General features: G+C 49.2%; 7 protein-coding genes across 7 annotated transcripts; 5 read left to right on the top strand and 2 right to left on the bottom strand.

Annotated features, from left to right (window-relative positions):
• Nucleotides 1-615: 615 nt before the first annotated feature.
• Nucleotides 616-1,755, top strand: N7533_006763 (class I SAM-dependent methyltransferase; the record flags this gene model as incomplete). Its single annotated transcript, XM_057103413.1, has 5 exons — nucleotides 616-680; nucleotides 749-856; nucleotides 967-1,217; nucleotides 1,271-1,415; nucleotides 1,476-1,755. The coding sequence occupies 5 exons, from the start codon at nucleotides 616-618 to the stop codon at nucleotides 1,753-1,755; spliced, it is 849 nt and encodes a 282-aa protein (XP_056958370.1).
• A 288-nt stretch (nucleotides 1,756-2,043) lies between these two features.
• Nucleotides 2,044-6,419, bottom strand: atg11 (autophagy protein ATG11; the record flags this gene model as incomplete). Its single annotated transcript, XM_057103412.1, has 4 exons — nucleotides 2,044-2,208; nucleotides 2,320-6,051; nucleotides 6,144-6,255; nucleotides 6,352-6,419. The coding sequence occupies 4 exons, from the start codon at nucleotides 6,417-6,419 to the stop codon at nucleotides 2,044-2,046; spliced, it is 4,077 nt and encodes a 1,358-aa protein (XP_056958369.1).
• Nucleotides 6,420-6,596: 177 nt separating this feature from the next.
• On the top strand, nucleotides 6,597-7,544 carry N7533_006761 (centromere protein H; the record flags this gene model as incomplete). The annotated part of the gene is made up of 3 exons (XM_057103411.1): nucleotides 6,597-6,771; nucleotides 6,935-7,118; nucleotides 7,175-7,544. 3 exons carry the CDS (start codon nucleotides 6,597-6,599, stop codon nucleotides 7,542-7,544), a joined length of 729 nt encoding a protein of 242 aa, XP_056958368.1.
• Nucleotides 7,545-11,446: 3,902 nt separating this feature from the next.
• On the top strand, nucleotides 11,447-11,952 carry nhp6 (high-mobility group nucleosome-binding protein; the record flags this gene model as incomplete). Its single annotated transcript, XM_057103410.1, has 4 exons — nucleotides 11,447-11,514; nucleotides 11,581-11,676; nucleotides 11,731-11,855; nucleotides 11,917-11,952. The coding sequence occupies exons 1-4, from the start codon at nucleotides 11,451-11,453 to the stop codon at nucleotides 11,950-11,952; spliced, it is 321 nt and encodes a 106-aa protein (XP_056958367.1). The 5' UTR covers nucleotides 11,447-11,450.
• A 2,547-nt stretch (nucleotides 11,953-14,499) lies between these two features.
• Nucleotides 14,500-16,694, top strand: N7533_006759 (uncharacterized protein; the record flags this gene model as incomplete). Its single annotated transcript, XM_057103409.1, has 2 exons — nucleotides 14,500-15,258; nucleotides 15,321-16,694. The coding sequence occupies 2 exons, from the start codon at nucleotides 14,500-14,502 to the stop codon at nucleotides 16,692-16,694; spliced, it is 2,133 nt and encodes a 710-aa protein (XP_056958366.1).
• A 2,126-nt stretch (nucleotides 16,695-18,820) lies between these two features.
• N7533_006758 (phosphoglycerate mutase family protein) lies at nucleotides 18,821-19,872 on the top strand (the record flags this gene model as incomplete). Its single annotated transcript, XM_057103408.1, has 4 exons — nucleotides 18,821-18,910; nucleotides 18,967-19,179; nucleotides 19,232-19,474; nucleotides 19,537-19,872. The coding sequence occupies 4 exons, from the start codon at nucleotides 18,821-18,823 to the stop codon at nucleotides 19,870-19,872; spliced, it is 882 nt and encodes a 293-aa protein (XP_056958365.1).
• A 288-nt stretch (nucleotides 19,873-20,160) lies between these two features.
• Nucleotides 20,161-21,271, bottom strand: N7533_006757 (mitochondrial 54S ribosomal protein uL22m; the record flags this gene model as incomplete). The annotated part of the gene is made up of 2 exons (XM_057103407.1): nucleotides 20,161-21,155; nucleotides 21,232-21,271. 2 exons carry the CDS (start codon nucleotides 21,269-21,271, stop codon nucleotides 20,161-20,163), a joined length of 1,035 nt encoding a protein of 344 aa, XP_056958364.1.
• Between the last annotated feature and the right edge of the window lie 351 nt (nucleotides 21,272-21,622).

Genomic DNA, 21,622 nt, shown 5'->3' with positions numbered 1-21,622 from the left:
TAAATACTCCCAGCCTTGGCACATATATTGATCTACATACGGGCCCGAGCCGTTAAATGACCCGTTATTCATGAACCATGCGTTCCGAATGGTCCCAAGATAAATCTAATCCATTCCCATTCGAGACAGATACGACTGGTATTTGCCCATTGGGACAAGCAAAGCGAGCCCCAGTCTTGAGAAGTGGGACTGGCGACGTCTTCAATTCCATTCATTTGTTACACTAGCACGGAGTATCCGCAAAATGACATTAGTCTCAACGCACTGCCAGGCTGTTTCGGGAAAGGGGCCTTTGACGAAGACGATCATGTCCAAATTAGCATGGGCATGCAGCCTTTAGAAATCCTTCCTTCCTGAGACATACTCCAAAGAGCTGTTGTCTACCAATTGTTCTCAGTCTTTCAGAGTTCAGGCAGGAGAGAGAATCCTTCGAGTCTTTCCTCCGGCGTCATCCTTGGCTCTGTGATGATTTATAGCCTGGTATTATAGCCCCGCAACATATATAGAAAGTACTACTAGTAGTAATAGATAAGGAGACAGATTTTCCCCAAGCTTTCATCACTACTACTTCCCCTATTTGCTTAATATAATTCTTCCTCGATCAAGCATATCACTATGGCTCCACAACTCAATTGCCCAGGCGAGTATGTCTTAATCCGTACCAAGGATGAGCTCGAAAGGTACCAGAGAATTCGCAATCCTTCCGAGATGGTTCTTCTATAGTAATGTGTCAAACCATGGTTTATAGACTTGAAAGGCAGTATAATGTCTGGCAAACCAATATCGGCTATCTTCTACATCCAACAATCACCCAAAGGGAGACTCTGCGCGTGGCAGATGTAGGAACAGGCACAGGGTCAGTACACACACCTTCTCCCATGTTTCATATAAATTGGTCGATTCTGAAGGACCCCATGAGGGCCTAAGGTCAAGTATGCATACGGAACTAATAGTATATGCATCAAGTATATGGCTACGAGACCTCTCGAAAACCCTCCCCGAAGATTGCCAACTCGACGGATTCGATCTCTCCGATGCGATGTTTTTCAAAAACACCCCAAGACCGACGAATGTTAGCTTTATCCATCACAACCTCCTAGAACCATTTCCGACTCAATTCATTGGTCAATATGATGTCGTCAATGTTCGGGCAATGGTGGTAGCACTATCTTCTGACGAGTGGGAACCTGCACTCCGCAACCTTATCTCTCTTCTTCGTATGGTTAATCATTCAAGTCGGAAGCACCAAATCATACGCTAACATAAAAAGGATCTGGTGGCTATATACAGTGGCTTGACTGCTCGGCAAAAGACTTCGTCGCGAAGGGAGCAGCTGAAGGCAGAGTTCCCATCAACGCTGAAAGATGGACGGAGCTTCTTCGCACCACGGCTAATGCTTTGGGAAAGACACCAAAGTAAGATAGATTCTCTTTGTTTCCTACAAATTCCAATTTAGTTCTAACATATGAAATTAGCGTTAATGCTCTTTATCGAATTTTTCGGAAGAATGGCCTCAAAGATTGCAGTGAAGAGGTGTATCAATTGGATAACCCGTTGGGCAGGGATGAACTCAACAGGGCAGTTCTTGATGGAATTCATAACTTTATGATTGCCGCATTGAACGGGCGCACTTTTGAATGGGCCAAGTCGGCAGATCAAGTTATGGCTATGAAAGAAGCAGCTCAGCAAGACTTGCACAACTTGAACTGTTGGTTTAGTTACAATGTTTACGTCGTAGTTGGGAGAAGGGCTTGAATGCTAAAAAATAGGCCAAGGGACCGGCACTCTTGAACGATCCAAGGGTCTAGCTGGAGTCGCTGTATATAGCAAGATTTGGAGGATAATATGAAGAGAGTCTTGCAAAAATAATTTGAATGTATTGGAAATGTTGGGTATCTCGTAATAAATCTCTTCTAGGGTAGATGTCAAGTCCCCAGTCGCACAGACGCGATTTCTGGAGAAGAAAAGGCAAAGGAATTTAGCATGAAGTAAACAAAAAATGTAAAAAAAAATACAGCAAAAATAAAAAAAAAAGCCTTCCTCCTATCTCGTTCCACTTTCCTCTCGACGATAGTCCATTGACCATAGCTTCTCCCAAGGACGGGACCTAGCCTGTCGCAGACCAGAAGCTGATCGCGAAGGCGGTGATGCTGGTGATGTAGCACCGATGTGTAACTGCGCTGCTGATGCTGATGCGGGATCCTGATTCTGTATTGAGAGGCAGTTAGCATTCAAAGTTGCAAGGTAAATGACCCGGTAAAGAAGGAATCTATCATATTTTCCTACTTTTCACGGGTCTCTGAGAAGGCCACGGCGAACCTCGTCAAATATCGGTGCGGCCTCTCTAGTCTGAGAGCCGGTATCCGCGTCGGCTGGCCGAACGATATCCGAGGCTGAGTCGTTCGCCTTGTGAGAGGGCGTAGGTGTGCCTCGTTTGGAGTTAGAACTATTACGTCGGCTATCTAAGCTTTTAGATAGAGTCTGGGCGACGGTGCTTTCTTCGGTCGGTCGCTTGAGACGTATACTGCCTTTGGCGTCAACATGCGCGGAGGCAACGGTGCTTTTCGAGATACCCGGCGTAGCGGGCGCGCCAGGCTTCTCTTCAACGGCATCGATGAGGTACCATCGGAGACCGTCCGAAAGCTCGAAGGGATTGTCATCTTCTAAAGACGCGCCGTCGCTGGCATCCCCGAGTGAGTTACGGTCTGCGGCTGCACTGTTCAATGACTTGGATAGATCGACTACTCGCTCTTCAATCTTGGTGATGCGAGCCAATAGCCAGTCTCGCGTGTCTAATTTGTGAGAATCTTGCTCGCGCAGGAAATTATGAGGCGCATTGATGTTGAAGGCTGCCCACGAACGAATCGCTTGGTTTCGGGTAGGGAGAAACAGGGCGAGATCTCCTTCCTTAAAGGAGCGATACGCAATCTTCTCGTGCGCCTCGCTTTGAACCCGATGATAGCGGTCACGGTACGTTCGGGATTCTTTCAGGTACTTGCGAGCATACGTCTCAAGATCCTTGACACGTTTGATGACTGCCTCCCCAAAAATCGAGAAATCGAAGCGTGATAGATTTTCGATGAACGCGGCGTAATTAGACTCTTCTTCCTCGGGGGTCTCCGCCTGCATCCAAGGCAGTAAAGAAGCGTCGGGTCTCGCCGAGACGATCCCAGATTGAGCAATACTCTCCCCAAGGCTGGACGAGGCGTTAACTTTAGAAGCTCTCTGAACGGCAAGATGCCCGTCCTGTTGAATAAGCGCAAAGCCCATCTGCTCAAGTATCCGCACCAGAGTGTCGACCTGCGAGTGGAGCTGCTTAGAGACATCATGGGATCGCACTCCTCGGGCATGGATTCGAGCCACAACCTGCTCCTCCGTCTGGGAAGCCCATTCGAGCTTCTTTTCACACTCGGAGTGTTTGTTCTTTAGGTCCCGGGTTTCGCTTTCGGCGTCTGCGAGTTTTTGAGTAAGAGTTGCGTGCTTTTGTTCTTCCTCGGCAATTTGTTCTCGCAAGGCATCGGATCCGCTTTGACCGGCTGATACGTGAGTCTGCAAGGTGTGCAAAGCAGAACGCTCGTGTTCCAACTCAGACCTGATACTAGCCAGTTTTGTTTGTGTTTCTGAAAGCTCTTGTGTAAGTCGTGATATTTCAGCTTGTTTGCCTTCCAGCCTATTTGCTTCCGCTTGGAGATCCGACTCGAGTTGAGCGTTTCTTTCACCAAGGGACTTAATTTCTTCCGCTGCTTGCGATGCGCTCTCCTCGGCATTTTTAGCATGAATGGAGAGACCCTCGGAGAGAATATCAACGGCTTTGATGAGGCTAGGAAGTTCGGGCGGAACGGTTCCTCCGGGTGATAAATTCATGAAGGCTGACTGGAGGGCGTTGTAGTTATCTTGGTCTCTTTGGTTCTGCTTGCTGTTATGGTGCTCAAGACTTTCAACCTTTTCCCGTAGTTCTTGGTCTCTCTCCTCGTGGGCTTTGATGCGATCATTGAGCCCAGTGGCTTTCTGAGCTTCCTCGGCAGATGTATCTTGGGCGTTTTGTAGTTCGGTTTCAAGTTGATGGATGCGCTCGTCTGATTCTTGCCTTTCATGATCGCGGCCATCCATGAGCCTATCTAGCTCTTCTTCAACCTCCTCATTTCGGTGTCGGTATTTTTTAAGTTCAGCTTCCAGATCTCTCCGCTCATCCTCGAATTCACGTTGCCGAGCCTCGAGGTTCCCAATCAAGTCTTCTTTCGTGGACTGAGCTTCGTTATATTTGGACTGGGCTTCTTGGTACTTGTCAGAGTTTGTCTGGCGTTCAAAATGTGCTTCCTTGTGAAGCCTCTGCACAGTATCCCTTTCAGCGGCTAGTTCAGCTTCGAGTGATACGATGCGCTGGACCAGCGCGCGATCTTCCGGGGACTGGGTCATTGATACTCGTCTTGAAGAAACAGAGGAGCGACGCGACATGGCATCGGGGTGCGGCGACGCTGGTGAGCTCGGAAAGTCGGGGCCGAAGTTACCGCTTGAGGGCCGACTAAGATGACTTTGGCGATGCAGCAGATCCTCAAGCTTACGGATGCGGCTGTCGGATCCTTTGACTCTTTCTTCGAGCTTGGTTTTCTCCTCTTGCAGGCTTCGAACCATGTCATCACCGCGTAGTAATATCGAGCTTCTGCCCAAATCGAAAACGCTTCCATTCTTGAATGCCTTGGCCCGACGCCGTTGCTGACGTGTTGGTGCATCCAAGTCTTTGAACTGTACGGACAAATCATCCGCGATTTTTGACAGTGAGTGTTTCGTCCTTATTTCATCGATGTAGAGTTCAATCTCTTTCCGGTTGACTTCCGGCCACCCATCATCTTGGCCCTGAAAGTTGACTTCGATTCCCGGGGCAGTGGTATCTCCAAATGATATGAAATCGCCCATGACTTTGACCCATTTCTTGCGGCGTCTTTGTTCCTCGTCTGTGAGAACAGCCATTTCCTCCGCCAAGCTAAGCGAGTCAGCTTTTATCTTATCGCTCCATTCCCGGCGACGTATAGACTCTATCAGAATTGATCCATAGACCATTGGCATCTGGAAGACAGAGTATATAATGTCAAACGCGTTGCTATTCACGTCAAGATTGACAAGCTGGGTGTGGGCATCTGCAAGGCGAGACTCAATATGTGAGATTGTTCGCATCTGTTGAAGGGCCATCTTCTCTGCAGCTTCACGGCGTCGCCATGACTCCTCCATGGTATGCTGGATATCCTTACTAAGTTCGAGAAGCGAGGGAAGAAGATCTTGTGTATGGCTGAGGGCCAGCCTAGAAATGGTTGCCAGCATCTTCTGGTTGTTGGGTAAACCAAGGACATGTTCGTAGTCAGAGCCGATTTTCTTTGCAATGGTTTCCACCTCCTCCAAAAGCCCTTCATCGCCAGCGTCTGGCTCAGGTGGCGTTTCGTCCACCAAACTTTGTGTCTCCACAGCAATGTCGGTGACCATCTTCTCAATATCTTGGATTTGGGCAGAGAAGCGTGGCGACGCTAGAGCAGCGTCTGATCCAGCTTGCTCAACCTCAAACACGTCGACAAAGTCGCGGAGGGTCCCTGTGGGCCTGTCCTTGTCCTTCTTTGGGGTGGATGGGCGACCAAGCAAAGGAAAGTCCTTCCGCGCGGGAATACTCTCAAGAGTTGAGAGAGCACGCTGCCAGCCATCCAGAGCCGCCTGCTGCTCCTCTACAAGCGTGTTCGCCCATGTCTGTGCTTCCTGGAAGCGGTGTTCGAGCGTTCCCACATGAGATTTGAGGTTCTCCAAAGCCACACCCACTCCTCGGTGTATGATCTCGGTTCGCTCATTGTGTTCGCGGCCCTTTTTCGCAGTTTCTCCGCAGCGAGTGGAAAGACCAAGAGCCCAGGTCCGCCTTTTCATGAAAAGATTTCGCCATGAGTGAAGGTCGTTCTGGTCGGTGATAGATGCTGGTGGGTTCGTCGACTGCAAGGGTTCCGGTTGAGGTAGCTCCGGTAGTTCAACATCGCCCGGGTCGCTCACATATTGCCGATCATAAACAAATATCTCAGTCTGCAGGTTACCATATCCGTATAAGCACGCACTCCATCAAATCCTGGATGACGTTCCTAGGCTGGGGGGATTTGGGGGGAGGGCCTTCGTACCTCAGTGGCTAGCGTTTGTATCTTGACATTTTTCCCCCGCGCAGTCATCAATATTTGTCTCGGAGGTGGAATAGAGGTATTTCGGACAATCCATGATTTCAACGCATCCGGTCTAAACAATCAACGGGAGTGGAGTCAGTATGCATTCACATAAAGCGAGGAGTGACGGGTGAGGCATCCCCACACCGATGGTTAGGCAAGCACATACGAAGCAAAGGAAACCGGGTCTGCGAGAAGATGCTCACCAGAGTGAGCGATATAGATATGTAAAGACATTCCCCCTCCTCACCATTCGAGCTTGAGAAGCTCGCGTGTCCAAGGGAAATGGGAGGGGATGGGTATAAAGCAGAAGAAGGCTGCAGCTCCCCGTGAGCAGCTGCCTTCCCCACCGCCTCCGCGCCCGCGCATTATCATATCACCAGGTGCTCACTACTGGGCACGAGATCCCCTCCCATGGCGACCAAACATACCCAATTGCCGCATTTGCGGTTGGGTGAGCTGACCCTCCTTGGTTATGCGGCAGATGACTCTCATGATGTGGTGACCTTATCCGATCAAGAGGCACTGATTCTGCAGCTCGCCAACCAGGTCCAGGAACAACAACTCGAAAAGGCGTTGTTAGAATCAGGTACGATCTAGATCCTCAAGGGTTTGGTGATACTCTTTTATCCACTTTTATTTGCCCCAAATAAAATGATTTCTTTCCTTTCTCTGTCCTTCCCTCTCTCTTACTTTCCATTTTCTTTACAATGCCTATATTTCTATTGGGTTTGCGCTAAATGACTCCTCAGATCCTGGGCCGGAAACAGGGCCACCCTCCAGCGATGAGATCGAGGAGCACCTCGCGAATGCAGAGCGCGAGTTGCTCGAGGCGCGCGCCACTTACACTGTCAGGAGGAAAGCCACTCACACCATCCTCATGACTGACCCTATCCTAAAAGCGGTTCACCTGAAAGCCACTATTCCACCTGAACGGTACGTACTTGAACTGTATCTGATGCATTGATTCGCGTCTCATGCGAATCGCGTAGGGCCCTTCTCCGCCTTGTGAACCGGCGCGACATACTCGCGCTAGCCCACGAAAATCTAGCCTCGGCACATGACCAGGTGCTCAAACAGCTTTCTGACTTGGAGGTTGCGAATCTACAGATCAACCAGGAGAATCAAGAGCTGGTACGACAACTTCTGGAGCTTACCAAGCAAGATGAAACATGGAGGGAGAAGCTGAAAGATGCGAAACTCTTATCGCAACTGGAACAATTGGAAACCGACTTCAAATCCAACAAAGCCCGATGGGATACGATGAAGCACATTGCCAGTGCGATGGTCGTTGGCAGCGGACTGGATTGGGCTGAGGACGACCAGCTTCAGGCTTTGGTCCTGGATGAGAGTGAAGATTGATATTTTGGCGAACCAACATGGCTTATTTTTACGAGTGGATCTAGTTGCATACCCCCAATAGGCCCGGAGTTCTGGCGCCTACCTTCGAGATAATGTGATTTTCTGTGCAATCCTCTATTTTTCTGGAGCTTTCGGGCGATTTCATTATCCAAGCAGGATATTAATAAAATTCAGGTCACTTGATTGTGGCCGTGTAAGACCTTTGACCCACGCAATACATCACCACACCCGCAATGACGGAGTACCGGGGGAGAGGTCGGAAAGGGAAAACGGAAAATGGAGAGAAGAGAAAGAAAAAAAAAGACGGAAGTGTACGGAGTCAATGGTATGAATTAACATAATAGCATATCTGGATAGATCAAATCGAATCACCGCTTGGACTACAGTAAACATCGATTGGCAAGATTACTCCGTGGATGCATATTAGGCCGGAGCCACATCCAGGGTGAGTGGGAGGGCAACAGGATTACACAGTAATTCATGCTGTTCTCACTTGCACTGCGACGCAACCAGTCGATGACGCTAGGGTGGTATGTGATTACCGCAAGAGTACCAAAGAGTACCAGAGAGTACCAGAGACCATAGTACCGTACCCTACACTTTCGTATTTATGGTACAGACTGTACCCTGTGGTATGTATCTGTATCGGAATGCCAGCCAAAAAAGAAACTTCCCCCCCCATCAAAAGCTGTGCTTCAAGAACTTTTGCACCTTTGCACTGCCGAATCCCCTAACAGCCCGCATCATTAGCGTGCAGAAAATGACAGGTTCTGGGTACCTGCGGCCATCCACCAGGGAATGAATACCGAGGAAACAAACTGGACGCGTACCGTTCCCTGTCCTTGTCCTTTTCCCATTCGGCCAGCTTGTGATTGTCCTTAGGGGGCTGATCAGCCAGTAATGGAGCTGGATTCCTGTCTAACCCATCCCAATACCGCGATCATCCCAAACTCCGTCGGGCCCACGCCTCGTTATTTGTGGTATCGCTCCGGCGATAAGTTACCCGTGTATGTATAATCAAGCCAGCTACAGTGGCGTTCCAAAAGTTTGAAACACCCCCTATTTTTCTGCCGCTTTTTCTGCCGCACTAAAACCTCGCGACCGGCACAAAATAAAAACCTCATGTATTGACAATTGCTAATAACTAGTATACCAGCCATCATTTTCAATAACTTGCTGTACACGGTGTGGCATAGTAATAGCCAAATTTTCTAGTATCGCTATATCAATCATAGACCACGCTATCTGTGCTACCCCAATAATAAACTGTAGAGTATCGTCGTTATTTGGCATGCCCCTAATCTCAGGGTGCAATTCATATATCTTTGCCTTGAGTAACGACCATAAATTCTCAATTGGACTTAGATCAGGCGAATATGGAGGCCATTTCATAATCTCATAGTCCTGATCAGCAATCCAATCACGAACAATATGTGCAGTATGAACTGAAGCATTGTCTTGTTGAAACACAGCACCTTCAACTCCGCTTAGCAAAGTTGGAAGCACACGCTGATATAATTCCAAGATAACAAATCGGTTCACCCCTCCATTAGGAGAATCTGGATCTCCAAAGAGTGGAATAAGTCCGGATCGACGACCGGTCCCTGAAAAGGCAGCCCAAAACATTTGCTTAACACTTTTGTGACATGGGACCTGTTGAACATCTCGTTCCGCAATTTGGCGGTTTCGTGGTGTAAAAGTCCACTCTCGCCGTCCTCCTTTTCCTCTTTCGATAGTTGTTTCATCTGACCAGAAGATCTTTTTCCATTTTTCAGAGTCATAATCTTGGACTCGATGTGCCCAAGCCAGTCTCTGGCGAGCCTGTTGGTCGGTTAACTCAGGTCGTTGAAGTTGAAGCCATTTCCGTTTATTTTCACCTTGGAGAAGTCGCCAAATAGTCGCTCGACCGCATTTGAAGTTGACTAAAGCTAGTAGAGCATCATACTTAATTCGTGGGTTCTCTGATATTGCTTCAAGTATCCTCAATCGATCTGTTTCATCCAACTTTTTTGGTGTACCAGAACGAGGTAATGCAGCCTGAGTTGGGCCTCGTTTTTCCGCCCGAGCAACTGTAGTTTTGATTGTTCCAATTGGAATATAAGGATAGCGTTCATGGATCTCAGTATATGACCATCCAATAGCTTTCAATTCAACAAGTCGAACACGTTCATGTGGTGCTAATTGACACCGGCGTGAGCGTTGTGTTACATTTGGATGCTGTGACGGTGTATCATATTGGTTTTGCACCAATTGCAGAGCAGTATGACGAATTGGTGGCATTCTAAAGGCCCAAATAGCTCAATATAACGCGTGGAATGTGTATAATATGCTATATACAACGCACGTCGCGTAGTAGAATAGGGGGCGGTGTACTAATATAGTGGGCGGTAGGGGAAGGCGGTCGCTCAGGGTGTTTCAAACCTTTGGAACGCCACTGTACCTTTCCGCTCGCGTGTTGTTGCTACGGTACTGTCTTCCGTACTCGGCTGCAGTCCCAATAACGGATTGGCCGTGGAGCTATTTACCAAGTACGGAGTACACCTAGAACCAACCCAATACTCAGGGCAGGTGGAGAGATGGCGAGAGAGGGGGGGTAAGATAGTCTGGGCGCGCACCATTTATTACACAGGTTGCTCTAGAGGTGGCCGTGCTTCCACTCTGATTCGAAGCTAGTCGTGAAGGCGCGTCTGCTCTGCACGACCGCACCACCCAGTTCTACGTATAGCTACGGCGTATGAGGAAGACAAGGTACATAGTGGTCTCCCCATGCCTGCCCATGCCTGCCTATGCCTGCCCCCAGGCTCCATCCATTGTGCAAGAGGCATTGCCCCGCTTAAGGTCTACACACACAGTATTTGTTCGAGGGATCCGGCAAAAGGATTCGTGCATTGTGGCATGGTAGTGGTGACATACTGTAGTTGTGATAATGGTGATGGTATGGTAATGGCTGAGGCCACCAAGAATATTCATGGATCAGGATTCCCGGATGTTCAGATAGTAATCATCGGCTGGAATATTCACATAGTACCTAAGTAGATCGATAGAATGACTTAGTAACTGAGGCCTTAAGCATCCTAAGGTAACCAAGTCAGTACCTATGTAAGGTAACTGAGTACATGGTAGTGCCATACACAGTGTATGGCACAGTGTACGGAGTATAATACAGTGTATTACTAAGATACATGCCAGTCAGCACCCGCCCTTGCTGCCCACCACATTTCGCCTGTGCCCCCCTCTCTGGCCTTTCCCTAGTACTACTGCCTCCCCTTCCTCTCTTCTCTCTCTCTCCTTCACGCTTCTACTACCAGAGCCCTCTCCCCCCATACAATTCTCAGGTACTGCATATCCCGTCTCTATATAGTCCATACCCTTTTTTTTCAACAACACCATCCACCACTCTTTTTTTCCGCGTTCTTCATACCTTGTATCTCTTCTTTCCACCCTGTTTTCCTTTGCTATTTTCTTCCTCGCGACCGTGATCGCTGTTGCGCGCTTCATCATCCTACCATCTCTCTCCTACTACTACCACCACCACCACTAACCAACCTCTTTACCACCAACAGCTCGTTTCCAAAACCTTCGTGCTCTTCTATTTATCACACACTTCCGGTGAGTTGAATATTTCCTCCTGTTCCATTCCACCCATCTGCTTTGCTATCTTCATCCCATCGTCGCGCTTGCTTCCTCGAGCGCGCCTGTTCGTTGCCGAGTCAATCTTCACTATATGCGCAATCGCGCTCTCCCCTGCATTTCCCTGGTCGCATCGAAGTCGCATCATTTCAATTTGTGCTACTGCCCTCTTCTGCTGTCATGGCCGTATTCTCGGCAGCTTCGGCAAAATCTTTACTTGTTTATCACATCACTTTTGCCTATATCGTATGGTGCTAATCGATTCCTGCAGACAACATGCCTAAGGAGAAGTCTACCACTCGCAAGGGCGGCAAGGAGCGCGTCCAGCGCCGCAAGAAGGGTAAGCTCTTGCTCATCCGGGCGCAATTGACGCGTCAATCCTTACGTCAATACTAACTACCACCAGACCCCAACGCCCCCAAGCGTGGTCTGTCCGCTTACATGTTCTTCGCCAACGACAACCGTGACAAGGTTCGCGAGGAGAACCCCGGTATCACCTTCGGTAGGTTTTGTTTCTGCTCCATCGCATGAGCTCCGGTTCTAACACCCCATACAGGCCAGGTCGGCAAGATGCTTGGTGACAAGTGGAAGGCCCTCACCGAGACTGAGCGCAAGCCCTATGATGCCAAGGCTGCTACCGACAAGAAGCGTTACGAGGAAGAGAAGGCCAAGTACCAGGCTGTAAGTTTCCCATCGACCACACAATCAAACCCAACCCCCATCAATGCTAACTTCTTTACAGCAACTCGCCGAGGCATCCGAGGAGGAGTCCTCTTAAGCGCCTAGCCGCAATATCACCAATTGCGCGGTTCACGGCGTTTGTGTCTTTACCTCTTTTTCGCTGATCTCTGGTTGTTCTCGTCGTTTCTGCATCACTTAAGGGCTTTACGGAACGGTTCTACGGTGGTTTCTTTCTGCTTTATTTTTGAACACCCCCCCCGGGAAGGATGGGGAGGTTATTGTTTAGTGGGAAATGTCTTCCGGGACGTCGGGCTCCATCCTATTGCTGTCAATTATCTTCAATGTGTGTTGACTGTCAAGCTAAAGCAGGATGGCCGGTGCCACAACTTGCAGGATTCCCGATGCGAGTTCGGCTTGCCGTATTCTAGTCTAATCAAATCAATAATATTTCCCTATAAAAATATACACCCTTCAGTCAGCTGTCTCTAGCTTCGTACGCTTTAGATATCCTCGCGATATGGCTTCTAGAATGCCTCAAGATGGAATTTGCTCAGTCGCATGGCTCCGGTGGCCCAAGCTCCTAACCCGGCGGGTCCGTTTGTTTACCCCGACGCGTCCGGGGGATCTCCGATTGGCGCCTGATAGACTAGGTGTCGATGCTATTCTTGGCCCTGGCGATCCCCTAGTCCATGCCCAGTTCCCAATTGATACTGGAGGGATAGTAATACCGGCAAGGAGAGCTGCGGCCTTGATCGCAGTTGAATGGTTTTTGCTCTGAGTTAGTGTGCGCCCTTGACCCGAGTCATTCCAATGGAAGGAACCTCGCAGCGTCGCTGGCTAGAGTCCTTTTGTACAAATACCCCGGGCCCCAGAAACAAACTATCTACCTAGGTAGGTAATCTAAAAAAAGCGATACTCTTAATACTTATCCCAGAACGAGTAGCTTCCGAGTCAGCTTCACGTTTTGAGAAGTCGTCGGGTTCTTCGTCTCCCAGTGTATACTCGTAGTACCCAGCTTCTTGGCGCTTATCCTCCTTCAGTCATTCCCCACAAGGCAAAGTTCAATTTGGCTGCATACTAGACTAGTCCGAGCTTAAGAATGACTAGTATGCGAGTACCAAGCTTTCTAAGGAGATTTCCGTCCTTGAGCCTCTGGTCCATTGACACACACTGGCACCAGTCGTGGCAGTGGGGCCCGTCTCCGTGATACTACTACTATCCCTGCCCAGGTGGAGAACACAATATATCTTCAAGTTGCATGTAATCCGACTCGAACATTCAGATTTACCGCTACTACACCTGGACAGGTAATACTAGCTACCTAGGTACTACTAGTTAGTACTAGTACTACTGGTTTGGGGCCTGTTAGACAAACTTGACCGGACATTCTGCCCACTGCTAGCACTGGCACCTGCGAGTGGGTGGTCTAGGTCTCTGATAGACCCGATCTAACTTGAAGTAGATCAAGTGCCAAGAGCCTCAATCCCCCACTGAGGATGAAGGGCAGGCGGAATCGTAGCAAGATCATGGCCAACAACCTTGAAAGTGTCCTGAAACCCTGGAGACTAGACTAGATGTCAGCGCATTGCCCAGTGAGTCCTACCTTCCAGTCCCTGGAATACTTCAACTTCAAGTTGGAGGGATGACTTACAAGGTCACAGACTTACCGATTCACTTTTGTGAGTATTCTGTAGAACCCCTGCAGTGAGTGTTAAGGATTCCGTATCGTGTCAATATATATGTACTCATAAAGATTGGAGCCCGAGAGTAAAGCTGCGCGAATGATGGGATTGATTGCCGAAGAAGGCAACAAAATAATAAGCCTTCCAAGGCTGGAGGTTACTACGGCCGCGGCATACTGATACTGCGGGGATACTAGTAGCATATCTCTAGTGCTTCACCCGTGGATGAGGCAACTTGAAGGTATTTACTCTACTACCTTATATAGCACCGAGTCCTCCGGGGATCTCAATCAAAGTGGTACCCCGACTATGTACTACGGAGTACTCCACACAGCTACACACATGCAAGGCTAGGGCTGATAATGGCGTCAGAAGAGCCTTGAAAGATGGAGTAGAACTTAATCCCGTCTAGATACGGCGGAGCATCATACTGGACCCTAGGCAAACGGAGTGGGGCAGATCGACTTGCTAATTGTCGAACAATTGGAATGAAATAAAAGAAATTAAATAGAGTGATCGTCATAAGCAAAACCAGGTAGCATAATTGCAATCCAATGACTGGGGATGAGCCACCCTGAGACCGCGGTAGACCAACCAGAGAGTGCAAAAGTAGAGTCTAAGCCCCAGCGATGAGTCAAAGGGAAAACACGAGGAGCGCACAGGGCCGCGTCGGGCTCCCAATTGGGACTAGTGGAAGTCGGGGACCCCGAAGAGGGAAAGCGCCCATCCGGTCCCAGGCGCCTATACAATGTCCAGCACCGCCTGAGGTTCCAAATTCCTTTCTTTTCCTTTCGGAGTCCCTTCGGCTTTCGACTTGACAATTAGGATTCACGGCCTTGAGCCCCGGGGCCGCCTAGTCTTTCATTAATTCACGGTTACAGTGTACATTCCTGTACACCTACCCCTCAATCTTCAACCCCCTCCACTACGCTTACGATACCCACTCCTCCAATCCCGACATAATGGCGTCTCTCGGAGATCAGCTATTCTTCACGGATATCCAGACCCAGTCTGATGATTGGGTGGATTTTGATCAATTTCTTGACCTCCCGGTGGCCTATGGCGACGACTATTCCGCCTCCGCCACCGTTTCGCCCGACATGAGTCTTCCTTACGATGCTGAAACGCTCGGAAATGACCTGCCGGATTTCTCCCAATCCGCCTTCCCTGACATGATCAACTATGGAACCCCCGAAGATCAGTTCCTTGCTGACCAGTCTCCTGTCTTCGGAATGATGCCGGATACTCCGATCTTCGACGATGAGATGTTCAATGCTTACCAGTCCTACGACAATGGGTTCTCCTTCCGCCAGATGGTCGAGACGCAGGCCGCCGCCGACCCTCGCACTGCTTCTATCAAAGAGAAGCGTCGCGAAGCCGCCATTGCACTGCACCTCCAGCGATTGTGCGATGCCACTGCCCGCGATCTGGACATGTCTTCCGATTCAAATACCAGCTTCTCCTCCCCAAGCTGGTCGGATTGCATGCGAGGGAGCATTTCTCCCCAGCCTGCGAGCTTTGAAAGCCCTGCGAACACGCCTGCATCCGCCCCAGCCTCTAGCTCTGGCACCGGAGGTTTCGAAATGGTTCTCGACCTGAACATGAATGCGACTACCAATCTGCCAAAGAAGCAGAAGCCTCGCTCCCAGGCGCAGAAAGAGAACTACATCAAGGCTCGCAAGTATGGTGCCTGTGAGAAGCACAAGAAGCAGCATAAGAGGGTAAGCCTCAATCCTCCTAGACCCACAAGATTTTAGAGTTATGAATGCTAATTATTCACTAGTGTAATTGCCTGGAAAAGGCCGCCGCTCGTGCTGGTGTCAGCGATGTTCCACTGACTGCCAATGTCAAGGAGCGGCCACGCCAACCGATGCTTCATGCTCCAGCTCTCCCAGATACGCGACAGTCTGGTGTTCCAGGACACGATCCTTCACTGGTTCCACGCCTCTCAGCCAAGATGATCAAGCGATCCATCAGCAGTTCCCCGGAACACGATCCGTCACGGGGCCTATGCGCTGTTCTCCCTACAGTCAGAACAACAAAGCGAAGCGATGTCCCGGGCCACGATCGAAACTCGTCAAGTGTTTTGCCGGCCATCAAGGCTACGAAGCAAAGCGATGTTGCGGGTCCCGATCGACTACGCAGCACTTCTTTCACTCTGTCGACTGCCAAGACATCGAAGCAGAGCGCATCGGATGTTCCAGGCCAAGATCGAAACATGTCTGGCCTACTGCCAGCTGTTCGGGCCACGAGACAAAGCAATGTTCCGGGCCACGACCGGCCAAACAACGCCTTTATTGTGTCGCCGACTGTCAAGGCAACGAAGCCAAGCGATATTTCGGGTCACGACCGACAGACCATTACTTCTGTTTTGTTGCCAATTGGCAAACGAAGCAGCAGTTTACCAGGTCAGAACCCGCAGTACTCCTCCTCTGGCGTTCTAGATGTGAACCAGAACGTCGGAAAATGCAACAGAGCACTAAATCACGCGAGTTCGTGCCGACCGCCAAGTGCTCTGCAATCTGTCAAGGCAAGTCGCGAGTCGGCAGTGCGTTGGCGCACTGCTGGCCCTGCGACTGTGCTTTCGAAGGACAGAAACAACAGAAATGCTTCGCCAACGACGATCAGCTCGACGACCAGCTCGGTTACAGGCAACTCACTCAAAGCAATCCTTCAAGTTCGGCGCGCCAATACGGGAATGCCTTCGCGTCGTCTGGAGACCTCGGAGCCAGACGGCATCTGCATCCGCTCCAACCAAAAGCAGTACGCTCTTGGCCTCTGCAAATCCAATACTCTGGCCATCTCAAGATCCAGCTCCAAGCCAACTCCCCAGGGGGTCAATCAGCAACTGGAGAGCATATCTACAGTACCAAATCATGGACCAAAACAAAGCCTGGCCCAACACTCGTCACCCTCACCATCGCCTACTCATGGAATCGCTCATCAAGCTATCTCCACCGGGCAAACCATTCGCTCGATTACCAGCCAAATTGGCGGGTTATTTTCAAGCGTTGTCTCGACGATCTCAGGAGCATTGTTTTCGGCGGTATCGCCAAAATTTGCCTCTCGGTCTGAACAATTGATGTTCAATTGTTTGTCGTTCTGTGGTGCCCATATGATGTCTGCAAAGAAAGGCCTTCAGCTGTATCAGCTTTAGGCCAAGCAATTTGCCGCGCCTGCGCTTACAACCCTTTAGGTTGGAGCACGATAATCATGTGGCTCCCTTGTCACGGATGCGGACAGCTAGTCTCACAGCAGGGCCTCGGTGGACTTATTGTGTCTGGATTGGAATAGAGTTTGGAGCTTGATGGTTGGTAAATGGGTAATTGAAGGCAACAGGAGTATTTGACGATGATCGCGATAGAAACCATGTCATAGAGACAAGTTGCAATAAACAAAAGCAATCATGATCCCATCAAGTTGTGAATATGAATTCCACCCTTGGACACATAGTAGAAATAATCGTTAATCGTGGTTATCTTTTAAGAGGTACCTAGTTATGATTTCAAGTTATTTGCGGCACTCCTTAGCGGCAACTGGCTCATTGGGTCCGCAATTGAGATTGACCGTCCCAGCGGCCGCCTGTACCCGAAGACTTCAAGTTCCAAGTTTCCATACAATATTGATATTCTAGTAGAACCGGCCTCCAAGGAACCTCTTACGTATATTTAAAATAGAGTGTATTAATACCCAGCGTAGTGCTGTAGAGAAAACTCGACATTGGAGTACTCGACCAGGTTGCTAGGTACCAGAGAACTTGAAGATTTGAGAGCACCGAAATAGTTTAGGAAAACAGCACTAAGGCAGAAATACATAAAGAAATCAACACTGAAGTTATCAGCCCTGCTTTTGCCAAATGGTTCTAGCCATCTTCTCCAACCGAGATTTGGGAATATCTGAGTTTCCCTCCCATGGGGAACTTGACTGGCGACGAAATAGACTTTCGAATGGAATCGTCAATGGATGCTCACTGAAATTCACCAAATGTCCCTTTTTGGTGATCCAAATATTTTGAGAGCACTTGATTCTGTTTTTGCTGGCTCTACTCCACCGTTTAATTCCGATCTCTGGCCGCGATCGATTGATTAGAACCGTGAGGCATATATTGGCACAGCCATGACCAGGGCTCAGCCAGAATCGTGCATCGGAAGTGAGTTTGGAATCCGACTCTGAGTACCCGACTTCGAGGGTGACAGATGGCGAGGTTGGCAGATCGGGAGGTTTGCTCTTTGGCCCCCAGGAATTTTCAGACTGCTTTCCCCGCGTAGCTACGGGGCTTGATCTAATAATTGCGCAAGGATATTCTTGGAGAGAGTTGAACAAACCCATCGGTATCAGGGCTTCCTTGATCATACAATGCATCTCAATGCAAGCTGCATTATGAGACGAGTATAAGCTGCTCTTGGGTATCGAATGATGAACAGAGCCTTGCAATGTAACGGGGGCAATAGGGGTTCATGATAGTATTGATAGTCTTTTCACTCGCGTTAAAAAGAAGGAACTCACTTTCAGTGCGTGAGGATTTAAGAATAGTGGCTTCGGAGTTGAGTATGTCGAAGAATTGTGGCTCGCCATAGTATGTGTGCATTTTTATGGAAAGAGGCAGGTTGATAAGGAAACTAGAACTATTATCCTCTGCGTCATCGCCTTGGCTATTGTGGTTGGTTTGTTGTGCTGGCATCATAGAAATAGCCATTACGAACAGAAAGATAGCGAATGAGTCCATAGGGTTTGAGCTTTCTACAAAGACGAAATCAACAAGCCAAATGACCGTCTATGAGTGGTCTTGCGTAGCTTACCTCATAATGAGCCTTCAAGTTTACTGGGAAACCCCGACGCTCAAGGGAACTTTAATAATGCTTAGGCAATACGACTGAAACTACATAGCTCGGGTGGTTGAAAGCATTCTTTTCAATTTAAGCAAAATTTGTATAGTTGACTCTTGACAAACATGTGCAGTAAATTACTAAGTAGCCGAAGTCGAAACCAATCGTCCTAAAAAACAAACCCGAAGCTCAATCAACTCTGATTTTTCTACAATGAGTGGAAGTGCCAGTAATTTAAGAAACTTTAGTGTTGAATCAATCGAAGACAAGCATATAAGAATAAACACATATAGTAACTAATGAGTGATCTTGAGCGATCACTAGTTAGTTAGTAAAGTTGCTTTGATTAGTCACTGAGCCTTAGGGTGAGCCTGACCGTAAAGCCCCACCTGGTAGATAATCCTCTCTGTATAGGGGCATACCAACCAGCTCCTCGAAACTGAGCTACTAAACCACCATGCGAAAATTCACATCTTTCAAATTATCTACAGTAGCTGGGTATTTTCTTCAGGATGACCCATCCACTGACCCGGATACATTCGACTATGTAAGTACAAGTACGGGGAGAGGTCAGCGGTCAAATCCATCTCATTCTCGTCCCAGGCAAAATCGAACTTTGGTCTCATTTGCCGCGCGTATGGTTCAGAGACCGAGGAATCCAAGGGAGATAGCCAATGGCAAAAATTTAGCAGAGAGATTCAGCGCCTGAATAGCCAAGCAGAGCCAAATACCCAATATAAAGTGCTCTTCTTGGGCCGACACGGCGAGGGCGTCCACAATGTTGCCGAGAAGCGATATGGCACGAAAGCATGGGACGTACGTATTCCACGTGAAAATTAATAGTATACATGGCTCATTAAATCCACAGGAGTACTGGTCTCTGCTCGACGGCGACGAATATGGTTCTTGGGCTGATGCCCGCTTGACAAACGTAGGCATCTCCCAAGCTAAAACCGCTCGCACGACCTGGGAAGAACAACTCAAACATAACATCCCGACCCCAGAATCATATTACGTGAGCCCGTTGATTCGATGCTGCGCAACTGCCCAGGTTACATTTGACGGATTGGATATGCCGCTCACCAAGCCTTTTCGACCGATCATCAAAGAAGTAGGTTGCATATATCAATTATCAATGAGCTATAAGTGAAGGCGAATCTGATTACAATATAGCTCCTTCGCGAGACTATGGGCGAGCACACTTGTGACCGTCGCTCTCCGGCTTCTACGATTGCAACCGAGTTTCCGCAGTATCAATTCGAAGCGGATTTCACAGAAGAAGATCTGCTCTGGGATGCGAAGACGCGTGAGTCCAATGAAGAGCGCAACAAGCGTCTCTTGCAATTGTTGAATGATATCTTTGCTAGCGATGATAATGTGTTTCTCTCGCTGACGGCACACTCCGGTGCCATTACGAGTATTCTGGAAGTTGTTGGCCACCGGAGGTTTCCTTTGCAGACCGGGGGTGTAATTCCGGTCATTGTGAAGGTGGAGGGAAACCGTTCTTAAGTACTACATGTTGATGTGACGGCATGTGGTATATAGTACTGGGGTACGGCGGGACATATAGTGAATAGTATGGGTCTGATGAAGATTTCCATAGAATGGTATTGATCATATTGTACATGGGTTGATAAGCCCGGCTTTCTCTACTGGAAATGCAAAAATCCTCTTCACACCCTAGCGAATAGGCAACAGAAACAACAAAAACCGGTTCCAGCTAGGATGGACACACGGATGTAAATAATACAACGGAACGGAACGGAAAACGCCAATGGGGAATCGATGCTCAGCCAATTACCAGCTGTACCATTGGTTCTGAGCAGAAATCTTCCGATCGGGAAGTTGGGTCCAGAGCTGGGTTTTCCGCTTGCGCAATGCATCGGCTTCACGCTCCTGCCACTCGCGGATAAGGGTCTTCTCTTCCTTCAGCACAACAGTCATACCAGTGGCCGGAGGACGGAGGTGGTTGATTTGACCACGGGCACGGTGATCCATACCGAATCCGTAAGGGCCACGGTTGACCCAGGCTTGTTGGATATAGATATTCGTGGGGTCGGTGATCTCCTTGCGCTCGCCGGACTTGAGAGTGACGGTGATGGGCTTTTTGTCGGACTCCTCAGTGGCCGACAGGCCCATGCCGGCACGGACCATGGCGACGTTCTTCGCGTGCTCCAGATGACCAAGGACATCCTGGGCGGCCTTCTTCTTGCTGAAGCGCATCTGCAGGATGGCCTCATCGAGGCTCTTGCCGGAGATCTGGCGGGCCAGGGGACCCAGCTTCTTGACCGAGGTCTTGAACCAGTGTGATTTCGAGAGAGATTCACGCTCTGTACGCGCAATCTGGACCTGTCTAGAGATTCGACCGCCCTTTTTGATTTCCCGGTTAACAATCTTCTTTTCCCACCGAAGTTGAGCCCGGGGGTTTGGGTTCAGGGCAACTTGGAGGCGTTTCTTGTCCCGCTGCTCCAGAGGGAGGTCGGCCTGCTCGGAGTCGCGCTGTTGAATTTGTTCCTTCTTTCGGCTGGGTGTGGGACCCGATGTTGCTTTAACGTCGTCGGCGAAAATCGAGTTCGCGCCCAAACCAGCTTCCTCCCGCTTGGGAGCGGACGGAGTACGGGCGGCTTTGGGTTTGTCGCCAAGAACCCAATTCTTCATGGAGGAGAGCAGGGATGTCTTCTTCTTTTTCTCGCCGGAAGGGAGAGTGGTATTACCAGCGTCATTGTTGGCGCGGCAAACAGTTGTCGAGGTCAATGTCCGTCGGGGGATGTACGAGACACGGTTCCGGGCAGCTTGATTGAATGGGTTAGTATGGAATAGAATAGATCAATTTCAATAGCAATAGCTGTCAATTATGACAGTACTCACCTGCCCGGACTAATTGTCCAGAAGGATACACAGCACCCATTGTGGCCATAAAGTGGAGTGTTGATCTGGCTGGAGTGGAGGACGATGCGGAAAAAAGGTCGAACTTGAGTTGCGCGAGTGGATTTGGCGCCAGCTGTAGTTGCCTGAGGCTGTAGTTGATGCCTTACCGCCTCAGGCTATCAGGCGGGCCCTGCAGGGCGCGACGTGATCGATCGTGAACAACTGCAGGTGCTTGACTCCTTCTTCCCCCCCCACGAACGTATATAACTTGGCTTTAGAGATAGACAGACACTCGAAGATAAATGATATGTAGATTCCCTTCAATGTAAGTAACTTAGACCGCTACTGCTTACCACTTGATTCCATCTTTTCTTCCCCCCCCCTCGTCACG

This window comes from Penicillium manginii, assembly GCF_028828005.1.
Source record: "Penicillium manginii strain IBT 31320 chromosome Unknown utg000005l:1.0-5665137.0:1.0-5668048.0, whole genome shotgun sequence".
Lineage (NCBI taxonomy): Eukaryota > Fungi > Ascomycota > Eurotiomycetes > Eurotiales > Aspergillaceae > Penicillium > Penicillium manginii.
This window is presented reverse-complemented; position numbering and strand designations above follow the sequence as displayed.